This window comes from Cryptomeria japonica, chromosome 10, assembly GCF_030272615.1.
Source record: "Cryptomeria japonica chromosome 10, Sugi_1.0, whole genome shotgun sequence".
Taxonomy (NCBI): Eukaryota; Viridiplantae; Streptophyta; class Pinopsida; order Cupressales; family Cupressaceae; genus Cryptomeria; species Cryptomeria japonica.
In genome coordinates, this window is record NC_081414.1 from 283,481,781 (window position 1) to 283,503,861 (window position 22,081).

The 22,081-nt window shown below is 35.4% G+C and overlaps 1 protein-coding gene across 1 annotated transcript; it reads right to left on the reverse strand.

The window, feature by feature from the left end:
- Window positions 1-15,401: 15,401 nt before the first annotated feature.
- LOC131079906 (uncharacterized) lies at window positions 15,402-17,716 on the reverse strand. Its single transcript, XM_058017953.2, has 2 exons — window positions 17,562-17,716; window positions 15,402-17,460 (listed from the first exon to the last, which is right to left on the reverse strand). The coding sequence occupies exon 2, from the start codon at window positions 17,100-17,102 to the stop codon at window positions 16,068-16,070; it is 1,035 nt and encodes a 344-aa protein (XP_057873936.2). The 5' UTR covers window positions 17,103-17,460; window positions 17,562-17,716; the 3' UTR covers window positions 15,402-16,067.
- Between the last annotated feature and the right edge of the window lie 4,365 nt (window positions 17,717-22,081).

Below are 22,081 nucleotides of genomic sequence, written 5' to 3' on the forward strand. Positions count from 1 at the left end.
TATGAAATTCATGCTTATGTCTTCCCAAGGTTTCTCTGGTACTATCAAAGGTTTATACAATCCTACGTTCTGACTTCCACCTTTTACAACTTGACAAATCCTACAACTTTGAATGAATTTGCTTACATCCTTATGAATCTTAGGCCAAAAGTAATTCTCACTTACCAAAGCCATTGTCTTGTCAATGCCAAAATATCCTACTAGTCCTCCACTATGCTTCTCCTTTATCAAATGGTCTCTCATAGAACTCCAGAGTACACACAACTAGTTTCCTCTAAACAACATCTCATCTTGAATGAAATAATCCAACCATTTGCTCTGGTCCATCGCAACGGGCTCTCTACAAGCTTTCCAAGGCTCATTAAAATTGGGGTCTTCCTCATACAAGGTCTTGAACTCATCAAACCCGAGCACTTCAATTCTCATTTCGATCAACAAATTTATTCTCCTACTCAAAGCATCAGCAACTTTATTTGACTTTCCACTCCTATGTTTCAAAACAAAAGTATAGCTATGTATGAATTCAACCCATCTCATGTGTCTCTGATTCAACTTACCTTGACTATTCAGATACCGCAATGCTTGATGATCTGTATACAACACAAACTCCTTAGGCAGCAAGTAATGTCTCCACTTCCTCAAGGCTTGAATTATGGTATATAACTCCATATCATACACTGAATATCTTATCCTTGCATCATTTAATTTTTCACTAAAATAAGCTACTGATCTTCCTTCCTGACTCAACATTGCTCCAATTGCATTCCCACTTGTATCACAATCTACTTGAAATACTTTGCTGAAATCTAGTAAGGCTAACACAGGTTGTTCAGTCACCTTCTACTTCAACAACTCAAAAATTTTGTTTGCTCTAGATGTCCATCTAAAATCTTTCCGATCTCCTCTCATTGTCTCGGTCATAGGGTTGCAAATTAAACTAAAATTTCTAATGAACTTCCAGTAGAAACTAGCCAATCCATGAAATGATCTTACCTCTCCAATGCTTTCCGGTGTAGGCCATTCAACAATTTCTCTTACTTTCTTTAGGTCCATCTTCAATCCATCCATAGATATCACAAATCCCAAATATACTAGTTCTTCCTTCATGAAACTATGCTTCTTAAGGTTTATCAGCAATTTCTCTTCTCTCAACCTCTACAAAACTTTTCTCAAATGCAACAAATGTTCATCTTTAGTCTTACTAAAAATCAAAATCTCATCCAAATACACAATCACAAACTTACCCAAGAAATTCTTCAATACCTCATTCATCAACCTCATGAAAGTACTTAATGCATTAGTCGGTCCAAAAGGCATCACCAACCACTCATATAGTCCTTCATTTGTCTTGAATACAATCTTCCACTCATCTCCTTCTCTGATCTTGATCTAATGATATCCACTCTTCAAATCTATCGTTGTAAAATATCATGCTTACTCAAACAATCTATTATGTCATCCATCCTAGGCAAAGGAAACATGTACTTCATTGTGATCTAGTTTATGGCTCTAGAGTTAGTACACATTCTCCACTTTCTATCCTTCTTAGGTGTTAACACAACAGGGACCGCATAAGGGCTCAAGCTTTCTCTAATCAAACCTTTCCTCAATAACTCTTGTACTTGTCTATTCAATTCTTCATTCTATGTCGGTGTCATCCAGTGTGCAGCTTTATTAGGCAAACTAGTTTTGGGAATCAAATCCATATAATGACGGATGCTCCTCACAGGTGGCAATCCATCAGGTACATTATCTGAAATTATGTCTTCATATTTTGTCAGCAACTTCTTTATCTCCTCTGATTGTCCCTCTTTTGGTTTCAAATTAGACTTCTTAGGGATTAAGGTGTAGCATGTATTTTCTCTCCTCAAACCATCCAGAAATTTCCATCCATCAACCAAACAAATTCTCACATTTGTACAAATCTCACTCTTATGAGTCTCCTCCAAAGGTAACAAAGTTTTTTTCATCCCATTTGCAATAAAAGTATACATGTTCTTTCTCCCATCATATAATGCTTATCTATCATACTGTCATGGTCTTCCTAATACGATATAACATACATCCATAGGCATAATATCACACAAAACTTCATCCAGGTAGGATCCAATCTTCAATTTTACCAAACATTGGTCACTCACCAGTACCTTGTGATCATCCTGAATCCATGCTATTTAGTAGGGTTTCGGGTGTTTTAACCTCTACAACTTCAACTTGTTCACCAACTCCTCTGAGGCTACATTATCTGAGCTACCACTAGCAATTATGACTTTTCAACACTTACCTTCAACCTTACACCTTGTCTAAAACAAATTCTTCCTCTGCAACGGTTCCTGGTCTATTTCATTCTGACATAGGGTTCTCCTTATCATCAAAGCTTCTCCATCTTCAGGTTTATTTAGAGTTCCATTAGTCTCTTCCTTAGCAAAAGCAGTTCTCCCATTGTTCTCTATCCTCCTATTTGAATTACCTTGTTTACATTCAAAAGCTCAGTGTCCTCCTTCTTTGCACTTAAATAAAGTTCCCCCAAACTTCCTCTTTTCATCTCTCTTATAACCCTCATTCTGGTAGCCACACTGTCCACCACTCCGGTAAAATTTCCTATCATCTCTCCGATGTGAATTATCATCTTTGCCTTCTTCCTTGCCTTTTTTCTTCTCTGAAAAAGATCTTCCACTTCCGGTAAAGTTTCTTCCTCTTTGAAATCTTCCCCTATGTCTCTGCTCATGTCTTTTGTTCAACTTTTCCTCAGCCTTCAAGGCATATTGATAAACCTCTTCCACACTCTGCAACTTGATTAAACTGATCTCCTCATGTATAGACATCTGCAATCCATTGATATATCTCACAATATATTCCACCTCATCCTCAATATGTTTGGATCTAATGTTCAACTTGTATAACTCTTCGGTATACTCTCTCACACTAGAATCCTTCTGCTTTAGGTTATGCAACTTCTGGAATAAATTCACTTGATAATCTGTAGGTAAGAACTTCGTTTTCAACTTACTCAGCATCCTATGCCAAGATTTAATTTTCTCCTTGCCTTTTTTCTATCTATCCATCTGGAAATGTTCCCACCACAGCGATGCATGTCCTTTCAACTTTGTGCAAGCATACTTCACCTTCTTGTTTTCACTTGTGTTTTCAAAGTTGAAATTTTTCTCCATCTTCATGATCCAATCTATCAATTCATCTGAAACCAACTTACCACTATATTTCGGTGGATTAAAATGTGGTTTGTTACTCATGTGAGTTGAGGCTCTTAGGAACCTTTCATCTCCTTGCTCTAGTTTCGATTGACCTCCATCTTCCAATTCAACATTCTTCTCTTGTTCATCATCAATATGTAGACCTCTTCTCTGGGTTGTTTCAATGTAGCTTCCAATCGTGCCGCAATCTATCTCAACATATCCATCACTATCGGATCTGCATCTCTCTGTGCTCCACCTCTAACATTTCCTCTTCGTTCCATTTAGACAAGTCCTCTACAACTACAGGTCGGATTCGTAATTCACCACCCTACAACAAGTTTCAATAGGACACAATCTTCTCAATCGAAGAACCTTCGCTCTCATACCAACTGACGCAGCCATGGTAAGAGGGTCCTCAAAGAGAACAGTCTAGACTATGCAGCAAGATTAACACAATGGAAACAACAACACCGAATAGAGAGAATGATAGATCGGACTGAATTATATCCTGAATTTCAAATACAACTAGTTGGCAACATCCAGGCTACAAGCAAGCTGATAGGCCTGGTTACATAACATACAATCTAGAACCCAAAATATGTTCAAATTCGATCTATATCTATCTGATCATCATCTATTATGTATCACTACTCATATAGGATCTAATACATCAATATATAACATCTGGAACACATATGGGTCGGCTAAAGAAGGATTTCAATCCCCAAGGCAGGAAAGTGTAACAAGCAAATAGGTCGGCCCTAAGTATGAAGAAAATCCTTCAGAAAAGAACTGAAATGAAATGCGGACCAAAAGGAAGTTCGACCAAGTGTATGGTAACATCGCATGAAGTTCCAATCGGCTCCGCAAGTCAAGGAAATGCTCCGCAAGATAAGGAAACACCATTTAGCCGTTAAGGTTCAAATTGGTCCGAAAACTGAGAACTACCAAACAATCTGAAATTGAAATTGTACTGAAAGAAGATCCAAACAAGTTGAGATCTAGGATCAATGTTCAAGAACATGTCTACAAGCCAAATCCAGACCTGCACAGAAAATGAGCAACTCGGAGGGGTTCGGGGAGAACACAGGAACTAAACTGAACAAGAAACAAAACAGAAACCAAATATATATATATATATATATATATATATATTGGTTGATCCAAGATTTATAATGAACCAAGGATACTCCTATGTCAGTGAGCTATGTAACCAAGTCCATGACAATCAAGATTTGCTTTGATATTGAGGGGTTCTAAAATGTCTTGTTCATGAAGACCTAACCCTTTACCTTGATAATGCATGTTTTGACAAATCTTTTTACTGGTCAATGGGGTACTTTTTATTTTTGTAACAAGATGCAAGTCCTTTTTGAGAAGGATATGGTATTTAAGATGTGATAGGCTCATGGAGTAAACTGGATTGGATGAAGGTGGAGAAACCCATTTGATATGTAAGGGGTTCATGAACAACTTGTGTAGAGGCATTGGGATCATGAGGGGGACTAGGAGGATCGATGGGATCATCTAATGAGATGGAATCTTGAGGGATACATGGAGGATTAAGATATGGAGATAAAGGGATGGAAGGATCTTGATAGGGATTTGAAGGGATGATGGTATCTTATGGTAGATACAAAGGTGAAGGGATACTTTGATCTTGAATTGGAAGAGGATCATTGGACTGTATTTTAAGGTTATTTTGCTCCTAATTTTGAATGGAATCATTAGGAAGGATGGAAGGGACGTCATGATCTTGCTTAGGAAGAGGAGTGTTGACAAGAATTGAAAGGACAATATGTTCTTGATGCAAAAAAGGATCACATTGTATAGGATGGTCAAGGATAGTGGGATCATCAAAAGAAATGATATCTTGGTCAAATGTTGGATGCAATGGGAAAGCTTTCGGATCTTGATCTTAATATATTTCAAGACTTATTTCTTTATTCTCAGGATCGCCCTCTTGACATGGGTTGTGATTTTGCATATTTATGGGGGATTCTGAAAAGGATTCAATGTTATGACACAAGAGCGGTGGACTTTGCATGGGACTCTTTGAAATGGGAGCATATGGTGTGATTGGGTCTTGCATTCCTGAAGCATGGAAGAGACTTGTATCATGAATTGTATTATATTGGAAACCAACTATGGATACTCCTTGGGAGGTTGTATCATTGGATGTATCATTTGATGGAGATGGTGTAGACTGCTCTTGTAAAACATCAAGGGATGAGGAAATGGTGGGAGATATGGAGGCTACTCGAGAGTCAATTTTTTTATGGAAGAATGAGCCATTACTAGATATGGGCAGATGATCATGTTCAAAAATAGACTCTTGTGTGTAACCTAGTTGTTGAACAAAACTATTGAGAAGTTTATGTTGTTATTTTCATTATTTGGGCGATCTTATTTGTGATATCACTCCAACATTTGCATGTTGCAGGGGGATAATTGTTGATTGACCTTGTTGCATGACAAGTGACACGTTGACCATGTTTGGTTGATGTTCAAAGGGTGGCATGTTTTTAACTACACTTGTGTTTGTTTGGGGAACCCTTGATGATGCATTTGAGGACATAAGGGATATTTATTGAACTATGATGTGCTTGGAGGCAAAGTTGGTTGTGTAATTGTATATGACCTTAGTAGGGGTTGACTTGTTTGCACAATTGTGTGTGACACTAGGATTTGTGTGGTTGATTAAGGATCAATTGGTTGCATTGGAAGAAAAATTGGCTCATTCTTTGGTGGTGGCCCTTGTTGAATTATATCAAACTCTGGTTGTGGTGGGTTGAACAAGTTTTGATTCAAGATATGATTGAATGGAGTTTGATATGAGAGGTTGTCCAATGAGGCTTGATTTGGGACTTGATTGAATGAGGTTTGACTTGAGACTTGATTGTATGAGGTTTGATTTGGCACTTGATTGAACGAGGTTTGATTTGTGTTCATTGATTGAAATTGGTTTCTCATGTTGATTTGTGAGAGGAGAGTTGGTATGTTTAATTTTGCAATGAGAGATTGTACGTCCACTAGCTCTAAGTTTGTATTGGGACCTTTATATTTATGAAATAGTTTGGACATCTGGGATCTAGTATCTTCACTTTTTTTAACTTTGTATTCCAAGATCTCTATTTCTCGAGCTAGTTTTTCTTCAAATGATGGAGAAGCATGGATGACATTTGTTTGACCATGATAGGTTTGATGCATCTTTTGGGACATGTATAAATTGGATTGACATGATAGATTGATTGATTGATTGCAATGGCATGGTCCCATGAGGGTAGGAAGGTTGATAGGGGGATGATGTCATTTCCATTGGAAGGTTGCCTTCTCTACGATACTAGTAATGCTAAGTAATTATGCTTGTTTTGAACAAAGATCAAGGATGTTTAGTGGTGAAAATGGCCCAATGTTTTGATTTCCTTTTTGTTGATTTTTTTGGAATCTTTGAGATCTTTGAATGAGATAAGATGCACCTAAGGATGGAAAATGCAACCCTATTTTTTGGATTTTTGGGAAAACGGACAAATACAACCTAAGGATGACAAATGCAACCTATGTTTTTGCTTTGTTTTTTGAGATTTTTTAAAATATTTGAGACTACCAAGTCTAAAAGGCCTAACCCTAGAAAATTGTAATGAAGTCAAGACCTTTGAAGGACAAAAGGACAAGATAATGAGAACGGATAAAGTCACACTCGTTGCTAGACTGATGAGCTAGGGTTTGATTTGATAGTGATTAATTAATTGTGATTGATGATGGACAAAATTTTGATGAGGTATTGACTTCTTTGACAATAACACAAGGTGTGAATCTAAAACTTGACGTTCTTTGGGATTTTCAAAATTTTGATTTTAGGATCTAAGTGCAATGTGAAGATTGACACTAAGAAAACAATATGGAGAAAGGTGATGATACGTGCTAATGGACTAATGATATGACAATGATAATGAAGCTAAGATAAGGATAACGACAATGATATGAACCTAAGGTAAGGATTCAATGACAATGATAAATGAACCTAGGACTAGGGATAATGGCACTAATAATTGAACCTAAGACTAGGGATAATGATAATGAATCTAAGGATAATGACAATGATAAATGAAAATGAAACTAAGATGGAACCTAATGCAATATTGAGATAGTTTTAAGTTTCCCACATGATGTTGCAACTTTCGAGATTGTCTCGGATTCTCAATGCTTGAAGGTTGTTGGACAAGTCATGATTTTCGGATTTGCTTTGGATTCTTGCAGACAAGTGTTTGACTTGATTACTTGGAATGTTTGAAGTCTTTAGAAAACTTTTTTGTGATTTTCTGAAATGGAAAGGTTTAGCATGAACACTCATAGAAGACATAAATGGTTGTTTGTGACTTGACTCTGAAACACACCTAGAGTTTGAGAGAGGGGCTTGAGATAGCCCAAATTTTGTTGGCATTAATAGATAAAAACACTTTGAAGCATACATTGCCTAGGATGGAAAGATGATTCTACTTGCTAAGCCCCCACTCGGATTTCTCCAGATACTAAAAAAATACGGACATATGATGATTTTGATAGCATTAGCTCCCCCTTACACGACACACACTTCTCGAGCATGCCAAAATATCATGCCTCAAAGATTTGAAGATCTTATGAACCGAGGGACATTTGTCTCTACATTGAATAGTAGCAATGTGGGGCGACTTCGAAGGTCTAACCTCCTGCACCAGCAAGCAAAGGGATTTGGGCTACTAGAACAATGGTTCGTAATAAATCTTTGAGGAACAAAGCTAGTATGCAGATTTCATGAAGCAAGCTACTCAAAGCTTTCACACCCCTTATCAAAAGACCCAAATTCAAATTGCACTCCGGCCAAAAGCAACCTTTTGGCAAAGCCTTTTATATAGCGGCCCAAAGAGAGATACCACTCGAAAATCGCTAAGAGGTGATAAAATCCCCAGAGCTATTCCTATTTCAAAATACCCTTGTGAGGTGATAAAATCCCCAGAGCTATTCCTATTTCAAAATACCCTTATGAGGTGATGAAATCCCCAACAAAGATATCCCTCTACTAAAAAAGAAACGTGGGTGTCATTATCACCTTTCTCTTTCTCCCAAGACCCCAAAGGCACGTGGAAAGATACTTGATGTAACAGTGGACCCACCCTAGAGAACAAGCAAGCGCTCAAAACATAGAAAATAGAGGTTTATTCCTTTTAAATAAAGTAGTTGTGAGATAAGCTAAACATAAGGCAATCCATGTCAATTCCATTAAGAAAATTCAAATGTGAGTCATTCTATGAAAAATCAATCACATAAGTTTGTTTAAGCTTTTCATCTTCGACAATCGTCTTGAGTCAAACAAATTAGTAGTTTGATATGCTTCAATCTTCATCCCACGGATGCCAAGATGCTATAGAAACTTATTAGTAACCCCTAAAATTTATGACCAAATAAAATTGAAAACTTTGAAAATCAATTGACAAAACCCTAATTTGCAAATTGCTATACTTGCCAACTACACAACTTCAAAGACCAACTGCACTATTTCCTTGACCAATTGCACTGCTTCCTTGACCAAGTGGATAGTTTCCTTGAGCAATTGCATTGCTTCCTTGACCAAGTGCGCAGCTTCCTTGACTAAATGCACTATTTCCTTGACCAAGTGTGCATTTTCCTTGACCAATTGCATTGTTTCCTTGACCAAGTGCATAGTTTCTTAACAAGTCCTGCAAATCAGAAAAAAAACCACTCAATTTCACAAATTGGTAAGATACAACAGTAAATTAAGCATGAAATAAGTGAAATTGATGAAAGATACGTGTAAAATCTTATTAAGGAATTGCGAGAGTTGGTTACAAGGCTTGTCCTTGTTCGCATTTTTTTCTCTTGTTCTATTTGCAAAGCTTGTTCAATGCATCATGCTTTCTCTTCTTCTTCTTCTAAGGCGATGGTGGTTTGTCTAAATTTGGTCCAATCAGTGTTCATTCTCCAAGCTAAAACATGCAATTCAGAGATCATGTCTTCCTATTTATCATGAAAACCTAAATCGGGTTGGAGCACAGGGGCTTCTTCTTCTTCCTCGCTAGGGAGAACCATCTCAACTCATTCTCAAGAACACAAGTTATCAATTCATCCAAATGTTTTGGTAGATGGGGTTGAGTGCATGCGATACTTCTATGCATCGATGAAAAAATATGTCGCATATACAGTAAGAGCAATGAACTCATTGGGTTCATTAAATAGTTGCTCTACTCGCTGGATTTTTTGGAAATACTTGTTCAATCTCTTACACTCTGCTTTCTGACGATATCCTAGAAACCTAGACTTCATTCTACAAGGCATTGTGTTTTCTGGTTCATTTCTAGGAATGTGAGACAAAATTCTAAGCTAAGGATGCAAGACACTTAGGACCAACTAAGGCAAGGTTCAAGTCCTACCAGGGTTCAGGAGGGGATGATAGAAAAGCTAAGACTCTTTCTTTTTCCCTATGTCTTTGTTGTTCTCTCTCCTACTCAATTTCTCTTATTAAGGCTCTTTCAAGACGTTGGGCTATAGCTTCTTCCTCTTCTATGATAAAGATAGTGTGCATGTATTCAACATGGCTAGTTTTAGTTGTCCATGCTAGGTTGTTTAATCTAGTGATAACATCCTCTTGATCATTATTGAATCCAAGGTTGGGTTGAAGTACGGGAGTAACATTAACACCAGGAAGAACCATCTTGAACAATGCTTGAAATTAGGACACTCTAGGCTATGCATGATTACAATCGAAATGAAGAGAGTAAATTGACTTCTTGATTAAATCTAAATGAGATTATGAGCCAAAGTTGAAATCGATTAGCCCTTGTTTAAGATCTAAGTGAATATTGTTGCATGAAATTGAAACAGATTAACCCCTAATTGGAATCTAGATGAAGATTGTTGCACAAAATTGAAACGAATTAACCCCTAACTAGAGTCTAGATGAAAATTGTTGCATGAAATTGAAACGAATTAACCCCTAATTGAGGATCTAGGTAAAGATTGTTGCAAGAAATTGAAACGAATTAATCCCTAATTAAGGATCTAGGTGAAAATTATAGCTTGAAAAGAAACAAATTAGCATGCATGCACACGTTAGAACTCTAAAATCTATAAATTTTTTATTAAAAAAAAAAAAACCTAATTACTACAAATCTTGCATGTGACAAATGACATGATTTAACCCTACATGTGAAAAGGTTAATGACCAAACTGAACAAGCCTAGACAACTATGCAGCTCCTTGAGCCAACTACGTAGTTTGCTTGACCAATTGTGCAATTTGGTGAACCAAGTGCACAGTTTTGTGCACCAAGTATGCAGGTTTGACCTCTGCAAGTTCAAATAGATTGATAGTTGATTTTTTGAGAAAATTTGCTTCCCAAGTACCTGCAAATGATCAAAAAATCACAAAGATATCAGAAAAAGACAAGCATTCATGTCAGGTTCACCAGATGTAGATTGGGGAAAATTCGAGAGGGTAAGTTAGAAAATCAAAACCAAAGCATGAATGTCCTAAGCTAATCACAAACTCAAATATACATGCATTTACCCTATTCTAACCAACAAAGACGATGAAATAAAATGTAGAAAACACAAAATGAAACATCATTACCAACGCATTCTTTTAACATGGCCTCATTGCTTCTTCTTTCATCTCTAATGGAGATTTGTCACTCTTTGTATGTGAGGATACGCAAATACAATGAGAGCAAGTGTGATATGATATCAATGATTGCTAGGAAATTGGGCAAAATGAAATTACTTAAAAAGTGGATTCACTGAACAATTGGACAGAATGACAATGATAAAGTTAGATGGCTTGATTGAAAGAGAGGTCTCAATTTATAGAAAATCGGAGACTCGAAAGACAGATGAGATTGAAAAGATTTTTGATTGGGTGGATGAACCCGATTAAACGCATGGCAGATCTATCATTCAAAGAAGGATGAAGATGACAAAGATAAAGAAGAGGAAATGGAAAAAAAGTAGATTTTTGAATGTGCATGTCTCATTTTTTAATTTAAAAATTAAAAGTAAAGAGATATTGCCAAAAAGATTGATTTCAAAAATCAAAGAAAGATATTAGTTTCCAAATTCAAAAATTATGAGGATATTATGAGAAGATTTAATAACTAAAAATTATTAAATATCTCCACATAAGAAGATAAAATAGAAGAAAAAAAAATAAAGAAAAGAGGAAATATCCTCACATGAGAGGATAAATAGAGATAACTAATAAATAACATTTATTAATTATCTTCTCACAAAAAGAAGATAAAGATGAATTAATAAATAAAATTTATTAATTTTTATTTTGGAGGAAGATGAATATGATAAATTAATAAATATGATTTACTAATTTATTGTCGATATTTATGAATTGGTTAATTAAATAAAATTAATCTAATTAATTAATGGACAAAGGAGACAAATAAATAAATTATTAAATTTAAATATTTAGAACTTAAAAGAATTGTTAGTAAAAGGGAGTTTAATTAATTATGGGTTTAATTAATTAATTAAATAAATATAAGAGGTCAAATTAGTCAAACTGAGATCTAGAAACCCCTAGTTGTTCAAATTAAGTCAAATTGGCTCAAAAAGGGAAGAATTGGGAAAATTAGGTCAGTAAAGACTACGCGCACGATATGTTAAAAATAGGAGACACAAGTGTTGACCATTTTTGAGTGTCTACAAAGTGATTTTGTTGGCCCTATGTGATGTTGTGGACAAAAGGAAACTCATCTTAATCTTGTTTCGTCACCTTCTTTTCCTTCTTTACAATATTTTTATCCCGCTTTTTGGCAAATCAATAGAATAAGATTAGATATCGAGTTTCATCTGTGTTGGGTTGGATCAACACATGCATCCAAGTTTATAAAGGAGTTAGCCTTGTTTTGGAAGTTTGATCTCAACTTGCAAGGCCACACACCTTGAGAGCATTTTCATAGTGAAATTGAAATGTTGAATTAGTTTCAACAAAGGGTGTAATTTCAAATGACAACAATTATTAATATTAAAATTAATATTAATAAATGTTTCTAACCTACATTATTTTGTAACATATTTCTCTTGACTTATTTGTCAAAATTAAATGTCTTTTTTTATTCAAAGAGTTATTTGTGTAGTATATTTTTACAGATTTTTCTAAACAATATTTGTTATTTTTCCTATGTGTAGAGGTCATTATTTTTCATAATGGACCTTCACCTTATAATTCTTTTTAAATCTAATATTAAAAAATTATAATATAGATTACAATTTTTGTTTAGGTAATACTAAGGGATACATACATACAGATGTCATTTTAGCAAAATTACTTTTTGTCGAAATTTTTATAGCTGCATAGGAAACTCCATCAAAGGTTTGATTTAAGTCCAAGAGGTTCTATCCAAGAAAGTTTGATCTAATCTCCTTGTATCAAAACCATATAGAAAGAACCCTCAAGATATATATATATATATATATATATATATATATATATATATATATATATATATATATATATATATATATATATAGCATCCACATGTTCATTTTTCATTGGTAGTGGATTGCAAGGCTTTAGTGTACTTAATTTAAGCAATGCACTTTGTTTACAACACCCATCTCCCGTATCGATGATCTTGGTGGCCCTTTCCAACAACATCTACCTATACACAAGCATTAAAATAAGGATTTTCATCCAACAACTTTGGATCATGCATGATCTCATCCAACAACTTACGGTAAAAATGCTTATAAGTGGTTCTAACAATAAATTGTTGTTCCACTACAATTATTTGGCATCAATTCAACAAGATGGAACTTACAACGACCCATAACTTGGTCACCTAAAAATACAATCTTAAGTTTTAGTTTTTTTTTTCATTTTCAACATGATTTCAAACCGGAGGAGTGTTAAGCAATGAACCACACCTAAACTAAAGATAGATTAGTCAGCAAGTGGGCTAATAGCTCAATGGTTGATCTTAGATTCAAATCATACCTGGTCCATAAAAAAATTAACATGATCTTATAGCCAAGTTAGGCTATACAAGTCTTAGCTGCTTAGACTATAATTTGGTCACCTAAAAAATACAAGTCTTAACTGATTTCTGATTTTCAATATGGTATCAAACCAAATGTATGTTTGACAATGAACGACACCTAAACTAAAAATAAACTAGTCACCAAGTAGACCCATAGCCCAATGATTGACTCTAGATTCAGCTCATAATTGATTATGACCGAGTTAGACTAGGAACATTGAGTACCTATACTGTGACTTCAAGGAAATGTTGACAAATAAACTACATCTAAATTAAAATATCAAGTACACGAATAGCTTAAAAATAGAACACCCAATAACAAATATATGATCCTAGATTCAACTTATAAAAAATCCAAAAAAAAAGTTTTAAACAACGTAGAAAATCAATCCATTCGATAGCATTGCAAATATTCTCCTATATTAAGGAAACTACTAGGCAGATTGCCCCATTTGAACTCCAACAGAGGGGCAATTTTTTTCAAACAATGTACAGAAAATCAATCCATTCAATAGCATTGCAAATATTCTCCTATATCAAGGAAACTACTAGGCAGATTGTGAGGTTCTCCCCATTTGAACTCCAACAAAGGGGCAAAGGAAGTTCGTGACAAAGTACAAGGTAGCAAAGGAAAGGAGAACGAAGTCACTAGGTAGCAGCAACCGTGGATTCTTTTTCGTGGTTGTTTTGGATTTATTTGTTAAGCAGATTCCAAGCAACATCTGCTCCACTTATCTAAACAGGGGGAACTTACCAATCTATTGACCAAACCATTTCATTGTACTTTCTTAGTTCATTGGTGACAAGACATAAGACATGCTGGTTGGGTTACACATACTAGGAATGCATGGAAATAGTTTGACACGTTGCTCACTCTGGTACAGAGCAAGCCTGGGGACATTATATACACATTGATGTCATATATAATAAAATTTCAGTTAGTGCATAATTAAAAGGAAGTACATTCTCACTGTAACATTTTTTTACATTTCTATTTTTAGAAATATATTCTTATATACTTGAATATGAATGACAAGAAATTTCCACAATTTATAGTATAGATAGATAGTTGCTTCTGAATTAAATTGTGTAAGTTTTTTGTATCAATGATTCAGATCACATTCTGTGAACATCGTCAAGATTCATCAGAATAATATTCGTGATCATCAGGATTCATCAAAATAATTATCCTGATAATGATCATAGAGCGTGATCCAAAATGTTGATCCTGACAATGATCATGGGAGTGTGATCTGAAACATTGATACAAAAATCTTGCACACAATTTAATCTAGAAACAGCTATCTATCTATACTTGAATATGGTCAAACCAAAATCATATTAGACTTCTGAAGTACACACTGCAGAATTTTTTTTTGTTACAGATCATACACTACATGATCAAACATTAATTCCTTAACATTTATAGCTAAATTCAAACAAAATTATGTTTAATGCCACCATTACAATTTACATTTTGCTTCAATTGAGTCCAAATGGGAACTAGAATAAAAAACACATTATGCAATGAACTTGTTGGTAACAGTAAGTATAGTAGGAAAAAACTGGTCATGGAAATGATATATCTCAGAATTCAATTCAATTTTTGTATTAAAATTGGAAGCTGCTTGTTCGTATTAAAATTGGAAGCTGCTGAAATAAGCAAGCAGTAACACATGGACAAAAGCTGGATCATTGATTCCCTTTAGTAAAATTTCAGTTTGCATGTAATTAAAAGAAAGTGCAATTTCATTGTAACTTTTTTTATGGTTATTTTTATAAATCTATTCTATTATTTTTAGAAATCTATTCTTATATAGTTGAATATGAATTAAATTCGTGTTGTTTCTATAACCTATGAAAATTTGTATTAGATTTCAGGATTAAATTTTATGTTTCCTCAATATTTTAGATCATACTACATAATCAAACATTAAATCTTTAACATTTAAAGCTAAATTCAAACAAAATAATATTTAATATTACATTTTACTTCAGTTGAGTCATAAAGAATAAATCATGCAATGGGTAAGTAAATTGGGTTAAAAACTGGCCATAGAAATGTTTTAACATTTAAAGCTAAATTCAAACAAAATAATATTTAATATTACATTTTACTTCAGTTGAGTCATAAAGAATAAATCATGCAATGGGTAAGTAAATTGGGTTAAAAACTGGCCATAGAAATGTTATTGCCTCAGAGTTAAATTCTTAGTATTAAAATTGGAAGCTGCTAAAATAAGTAAGCAGTAACACATCCACAAAAGCTGGATCATTGATTCCTTGCAATAAAAGTTAACAAGAATCAAAGTCCTTATGTAGTCTACGGACACTCATCTCCTGTCAGTTGCATACAGAAGGAATGGTCGAGATTTTACAAGCAAAATCTGCAAATCCCTTGTGCTTCCACACACTGGCTAAGGCAAGGCCATGAAGCATCCTGCAGCAAGCTCTCTGGCTATACAAAAGGAGACTCTACGCTCATCATGTTCCCCCCACAAAACTCAAGCTCTTGTGAACACAGGGGAAAGTGTTCTGTACCCCACCCACTTGATGGTCAATGGTAAATACAGCTTGAAAAGTGAAACAATAAATGAATTTATCCAGATTTCCACCATTTCTAATATCAGGTGCGCCTGTCTTCCAAACAAAAACACTCCAAACTATGTTTTTTGCTTCCAATTTCACAACCAGAAGAGCCCTAATTCTCAAGAAAGCGAATCTATAAGGCTTCCTGCTTGAGCTGACAAAAACACACAGAAAACAAATGAAACTAACAAGATCAAATATATGAGTAAAACACACCAAAAGTTTCTCCCTGTTCTTCCTCACTGGCTGCTCCGGTTAATCATCTCAGTGTAACTTTTGAAAGAGTTTTGCCTCTGCAACCTTATCTCATTATTGAACTTAGAAATGAAGGCCTCCACACGTCTGTTAAGCTCATCTTGGCTGAGAGAAGGCTCTCTTTTCATGCCATGCCTTGCTGGAGAAGCAGAAGCAGACGAGGCAGGGGAGTCCTCCACCCCACGCTGTCTCACCGTTTGGGACTTCCTGAGGGTTGGAGAAGAAGAAAGCTCTGCATTTGCTGCTTTTGGGGCAATCTCCCATGTCTCTGATTTACGCAAATGGCGAGCCAAAGGAGGATGCCGGCCTTCTGTAATGGTCTTCCATGTGTATTCCAGTGTTTCCCCCTTCTTAGGACGAGCAATCCTACTGAGGGGGGATGTCTTTGTATCTGGGCTTGCCTTGGAAGATTTCTTGTGGGTAAACCTTGCTGAAGCCAGGGGCTTGTCCTCAACAGTTGTTATGCAAGAAGATGTTGAAGTAGACCTCTGTTCTGGAACTGCAGACCAGTTGGATCCGGCAATGTAGTTACAGTCATCATCATCATCCTCAAACTTAGTGGGTGTACTTGACAGAAAAAGGATTTCTCCAGGGACCAACGCATATGAAGTAGGGCCTTCATCATGGAAGGCAGCGTGAGCGTGAGGCTCATCATGATGTTGGTATTGATGATATCTTACTTCTGGTGGTGGTGGGTGCCGTTCCTTGACATGATGATGGCGTGATGCTAAATCGTGAAGATCCCCTTCTGTTTTAGGTTTATGGTGCAAGCTTGAAGTAACAGCTATGGTTAGGATGATGCAGTTGAGTATAATGTACAGGAAGTGAGGGGTCAACCAACTGGAGAAAGATGACCAAAGTGAAGGAATTGTCTGGAATAGGAACTGCTGGAGTGATGGAACCCCAAATTTGATAAAGGATATAAAACCCACAACAAAAAATGCAAGTTTAAGCACAAGGACTGCTGTTTTCAGACGATTTTGAGGATAGGGATGCTTCTTGTGAGCCCATGTATCCATTGTTGTAATAAGGATACCCGAAACCCACTGTGATTTATGAATACCCACAAAGGCTTATGAAACTACCACCAAAAAAGAGTTGCAGAAAACCACCTAAAGAACCAATCTTACACCAATTTGTTCAAAACAGGAAACCAAACTAGAAAAATTACACTAAAACGTTATCAAAACCCACAAATAAAAAGTTGCAGAAAACCACATAGAGAACCAATCTTATACCAATTTGTTCAAAACAGGAAACCAAACTAGAAAAACTCCATTAAAACATCATCAAGAACCCAACCTAGATCGAAATGCTGGTACTTATGTGCAAGTCAAGCTGAAGCACCACAGGAAACAAAGCTTTCATGCCAAGAACCTACAGCAAACCATTAACCAGAGCTTGAGAAAAAATGCCTCCCAATGTTGAAAAGAAACAAGAACATCTCACAAAATTTGCTAAAACAGAACTCACATTACCTCAAACAAAAAACCAACCAAGTCCTTTAACGAATTCCATTTTGCAGTTGCACAGATTCAATGTATAAATGGCTGAAAACCCTCCAATGGCCTAGAAAAATACCACTCTCTTAATTTACATGACTCTAGAATCAAGGAGAGAGCTCCCAATGGAGGAGCCCAAGCAATAAAGACAACGTAGCCTAACATTCTCGTGCATCTCAAAAATCCAACGATCAAAAACACATCGTACATATCACAACCGTCCGATCAGTTTTTCACTAATCTCTAGCTAAGCAACCTCCTATTCCGCCGTTGTCCATACGGTCGTTAAATGTTTGAAAAGAAGCCTGTGCAATAAATTAGGTAATAAATAAAAAGCTTTAAGATCCGGCGGGATAAGCCTTTTAGCCTTTTTTTGCCATTTGATTGGTCGAAAATTAATTTTAGTAATATAATACTCTGTCCGCGGCCTCACTATAATTAATTTTAGTATGTCGTATATAATGCATGTCATGTATTTTGGAATTTTTTATGTGAAACCACTTTATCGCCATGATATGGCAGCTGGCACTAGGATTAAAAGGCCGAATATTCCATGTTTTTTAAATTTTGGCCGTAACGGTCACATTTAAGTGCCTGAAACCATCATAGGCCTCGAGAGCATTATACGTACCCTAGAAAAATCTAGGGTCCAGATTCAATCCAGAGAGCTTGGAATCCATTCCGTAGATATCGGAGTGCTACTTTAGGCCATTCTATTTGATTTGAAAGCAAGTTACATCATTGTAATGTGTACTCTAGTGTGGTATTGGTACTTGGACCTCTGCCATAGTCAAAAGCCAATACCTTAGTGTTGTCTAGGTCATTCCAAACAATGGAGTTACTTCAAGGTAAGATACACAATCTTTTTAGTCTACATTATGTAAAGTGTGGCAGAGCTTTTTTTTTTTGTGATGGTGATAGATGGTGTGCCTTTTTTAGTAGGTGTATAGAAATACTTGCCAATAAATTGATTTCTTTTTATATCTAGTATTTTTCATTTGATTATGGATCATGGAGTGTGATATGTAAGGTTGATGATAAAAAAATATTACACACGATTGAAAAACTAGTGAACAAATTTAATGGATTGTGAAAGCTTGATATCATTACTTGGAATATGTTTTAAGTGTGTTCAAAAACATATTGTATTAGCACATGGGTCAACAAAATGTATTGGCTATGATGCTTGTAACTATAGTGACTATATGTATATGAAATTGAATGACATTTTGATTTTTTTAGTCCACACACACACACACACACATATATATATACCAATTTGTATCATTATATGGTAGTTTTTTTACAAATGTTATATTCATAAGTACTTCCTAACATGGACTTGAGGTAATCTAGAGACTCTTTAGTTGTTGAACATGACTTATAGGGACTCTAGTTGTGGAAGTTAACTAGGAACTTAAACATATGTATTGCTTGTATGCAAAAAGCCAATTAGTATCAAGTTTTGAGGTGTGTAGCTTGAGTAGTATATATTCACTATATGAAAGTGAATTAGGAGGACTTAAATGGAGTCTCATTAATGTCAAGTAATTATGTGGGTCTCAATATAAGAACCAACCCTGAGAATTTCTTTTGCAAGTCAATTTAATAAACATCTACTTTTAAGCTTTCGAATAATTAAAATATAATTATTGATCATCATAATTTCTTTATTAAAGTTATTTAGGATTGAAAAACATGTCTCCATTGTGCATAATAATCATTATTTAGAAGTGAATTAAAACTTGAAAGGATTTCCATTAACGTACAGTATGTATGTGGGTCTCAACATATTGATTGACCTTAAGCCTTTCTTGTTCAAGACAATTAAATAGATGATTGCTTTTAAGATTCAGACTAATTATGAAGTGATTATCAACCATCATAAATCATTTAATAAAGTTATTTAGGATTGAAAAATGTGTTCCATTATGTATTATAATAATCATTATATAGAAGTGAATTAGAACGTGAAAGGATTCTCATTAATATAAAGTGCTCATGTGGTTCTTAACATATTAACCGAACTCAAGCCTTTTTTGTGCAAGCTAATTAAATAGGTAAGCATTTTAAATCTTTGGGTTAGTTCAGATGTGATTAGTGAACACTATAATTTGTTGATACTTAGGATTGGAAAATATGTATCCATTCTACATATTAATAATTATTATATAGAACCTCCATTAATGGGGTTGCCAAGGTTAAACCTCTAAAACTTGCAAGATGGAAAGATTCTTAGTCTAATTCCCTTTTTGGGTTTTTTCAAATTTTAATTTTAATAGAGCCTCTCAAGGCAACCTAGGGGAATTTGGAGCAAGGTGCATAGTGACTAATCATGAGACGAATATCACTATAGTGTCATCAAAAAAATTGTCAAATGACACAAATAATGAGGTAGAATCTTTGGCCACCACCCTCACCATTTAGTGGTCATTCATGAAGGGAGCTAAGATCATCTTGCAAAGCAACTCTCCAATAATTAATTAATGCCCTTAAAAAATGAAATTGTCAAAACTAGAAAATTGAAACCATCCTGCATTTAGCTTAAGAGAATATTTTTTATATAAGGTAAGCATCGAAATTGTTACTATGAGATAAATCTTCTAATTGATTTCCTAGCCAACATAACCATTGATAACAATAACGAAGTAATTAAAGTCATAATTGGTACATATGACTGGAAGGTTCTTATAAATGCATGACACTGACTACACAAAAATAAGTTGCATGATGATATGGAGTTTTGAGGTCCATTAGTAAATTCAACTAGATAGGTAATTTGAGCCACCTCCATGAACTATACACTCGTACTATAAAAGTAATTAATTTTGTATCTCTTATAGTGACAATCACAAGGATTTTGCATGCTAAGCTTTATATTTAACTATTAACTTTTTGCAGCTCCTCGCAACACTCAAATAATAGTCACTCTAAAGAGCCCCTATTTTATTTGCATTCTTTGCATAGAGGAATTAGCCTTCCGCAAGCTAATCCTTAGCAACAAAATACACATGATATTTAGAGTAGAAAAACTTGTAGATTAAGAATATCATCGAGGAAATTTTGATCATAGACTACATGGAATTGGACATCATAGCAAGGTAAGTTTAGAAATGGCTTCATCTTTCTTATAAAAATCCTTAGATTTGTAAGATCCACATAGATGTTGATGATAATTAGAAAGATTTAAGAAAGAATAGTTTAGATTACGATTATAAAAGAGGTGGTGATCATTGAACTTCAACACTAGATGCTACTGATGTTCAAAGCAAAATTTTCAAGTGTTACATCTATGGTGACTTTGGTAGAATTGAATTGGAGTGAAGGATCTTAAGGGTGGTATAAAATTAATGAGCTCTTTGACATATAGTCATTAGTAACATGGAGACAACGGTTGAACATGGGAGAGATATGTTGGTAGAAGTAGGTTCTCACTTCTATTCCCCCAACCATTTTACAAGCCAAAATAGTTTCAAGAGGGCTAGGTATGTAGTCCCCTTGATCCATGAACTCATAAGAAATAATGGAGTGTAAGATAAAATGTCTTGAAGAATATTTCCTTTTTCTTACATCAAAAATTTATTTGTATAAAATGTTTTTATTTGAAGTCTCTCCCTTGGTTAACCAACCACGTCATATCACTCTAGATGGTAGGTTTACGAAAGTTTATGGTTATCACTTTGTTCTGTTGAACCACTTTAGGCACAATGATAAGGTTAATTTCCCTTATTTCCTGCTTTGTTCGATGAATGCATCCCTTAAGGCTTATAAAGAGAACCCGCTGGGTGATACTGCTATGCATCAAGGCCTAATGGTCCTAATTTATGACCATTTAAAGGCCAACCAAATTGCTTGGATGCAACCCTCTGTGGATTCTGAGGAAGAGATGTTTGTTTCTGCCTTTTCTGAGGAGGAGGAATCTGATAGTGACTCTTCAACTGACACAGAGGATAGCATTGATGTCTCAGAGAATGAAAGTGGGAAGAAGAGGAAATACAGTAAAACAAGACCCTCTTCCTCTAAGGGCAAAAAGCCAAAAAGCAGACCCCTGATCAGCATCTCTTTAGAAGAGGACTCGGATGATTATGATAAGGAGAACCCTAAAGGGTTGTCGAAGAAGAAAACAGAAGACCATACCCAGACCCGGAAAAAGCACAAGAAGAAAGAGGAGACTGGTAAGGAACGGGCAACCGACAAGCAAGCAAGGGCCCTGGAAGTTGATCGAAGTCTGGAAAAGGAGACCATGGAAGAGACTCTTAGGGCTGCCGACATAATTTCCGCCCCCCACATCCCTAAAGAGGAATATGTTACCCCTGGAAAAGCAGCCCCCCCCATCTGGCCCTCCTCCCAAGGGTTTGCATGGTTTCATGGAAACTATGGAGTGGCTCATTAATGGTTACAAGAAAGTTGAGGATGAAAACAAAAAACTCTGCAACAAAGTCTTGATCCTGGAAACCATTAATACTGGGGAAGGGAATACTATGGCCGACTATATT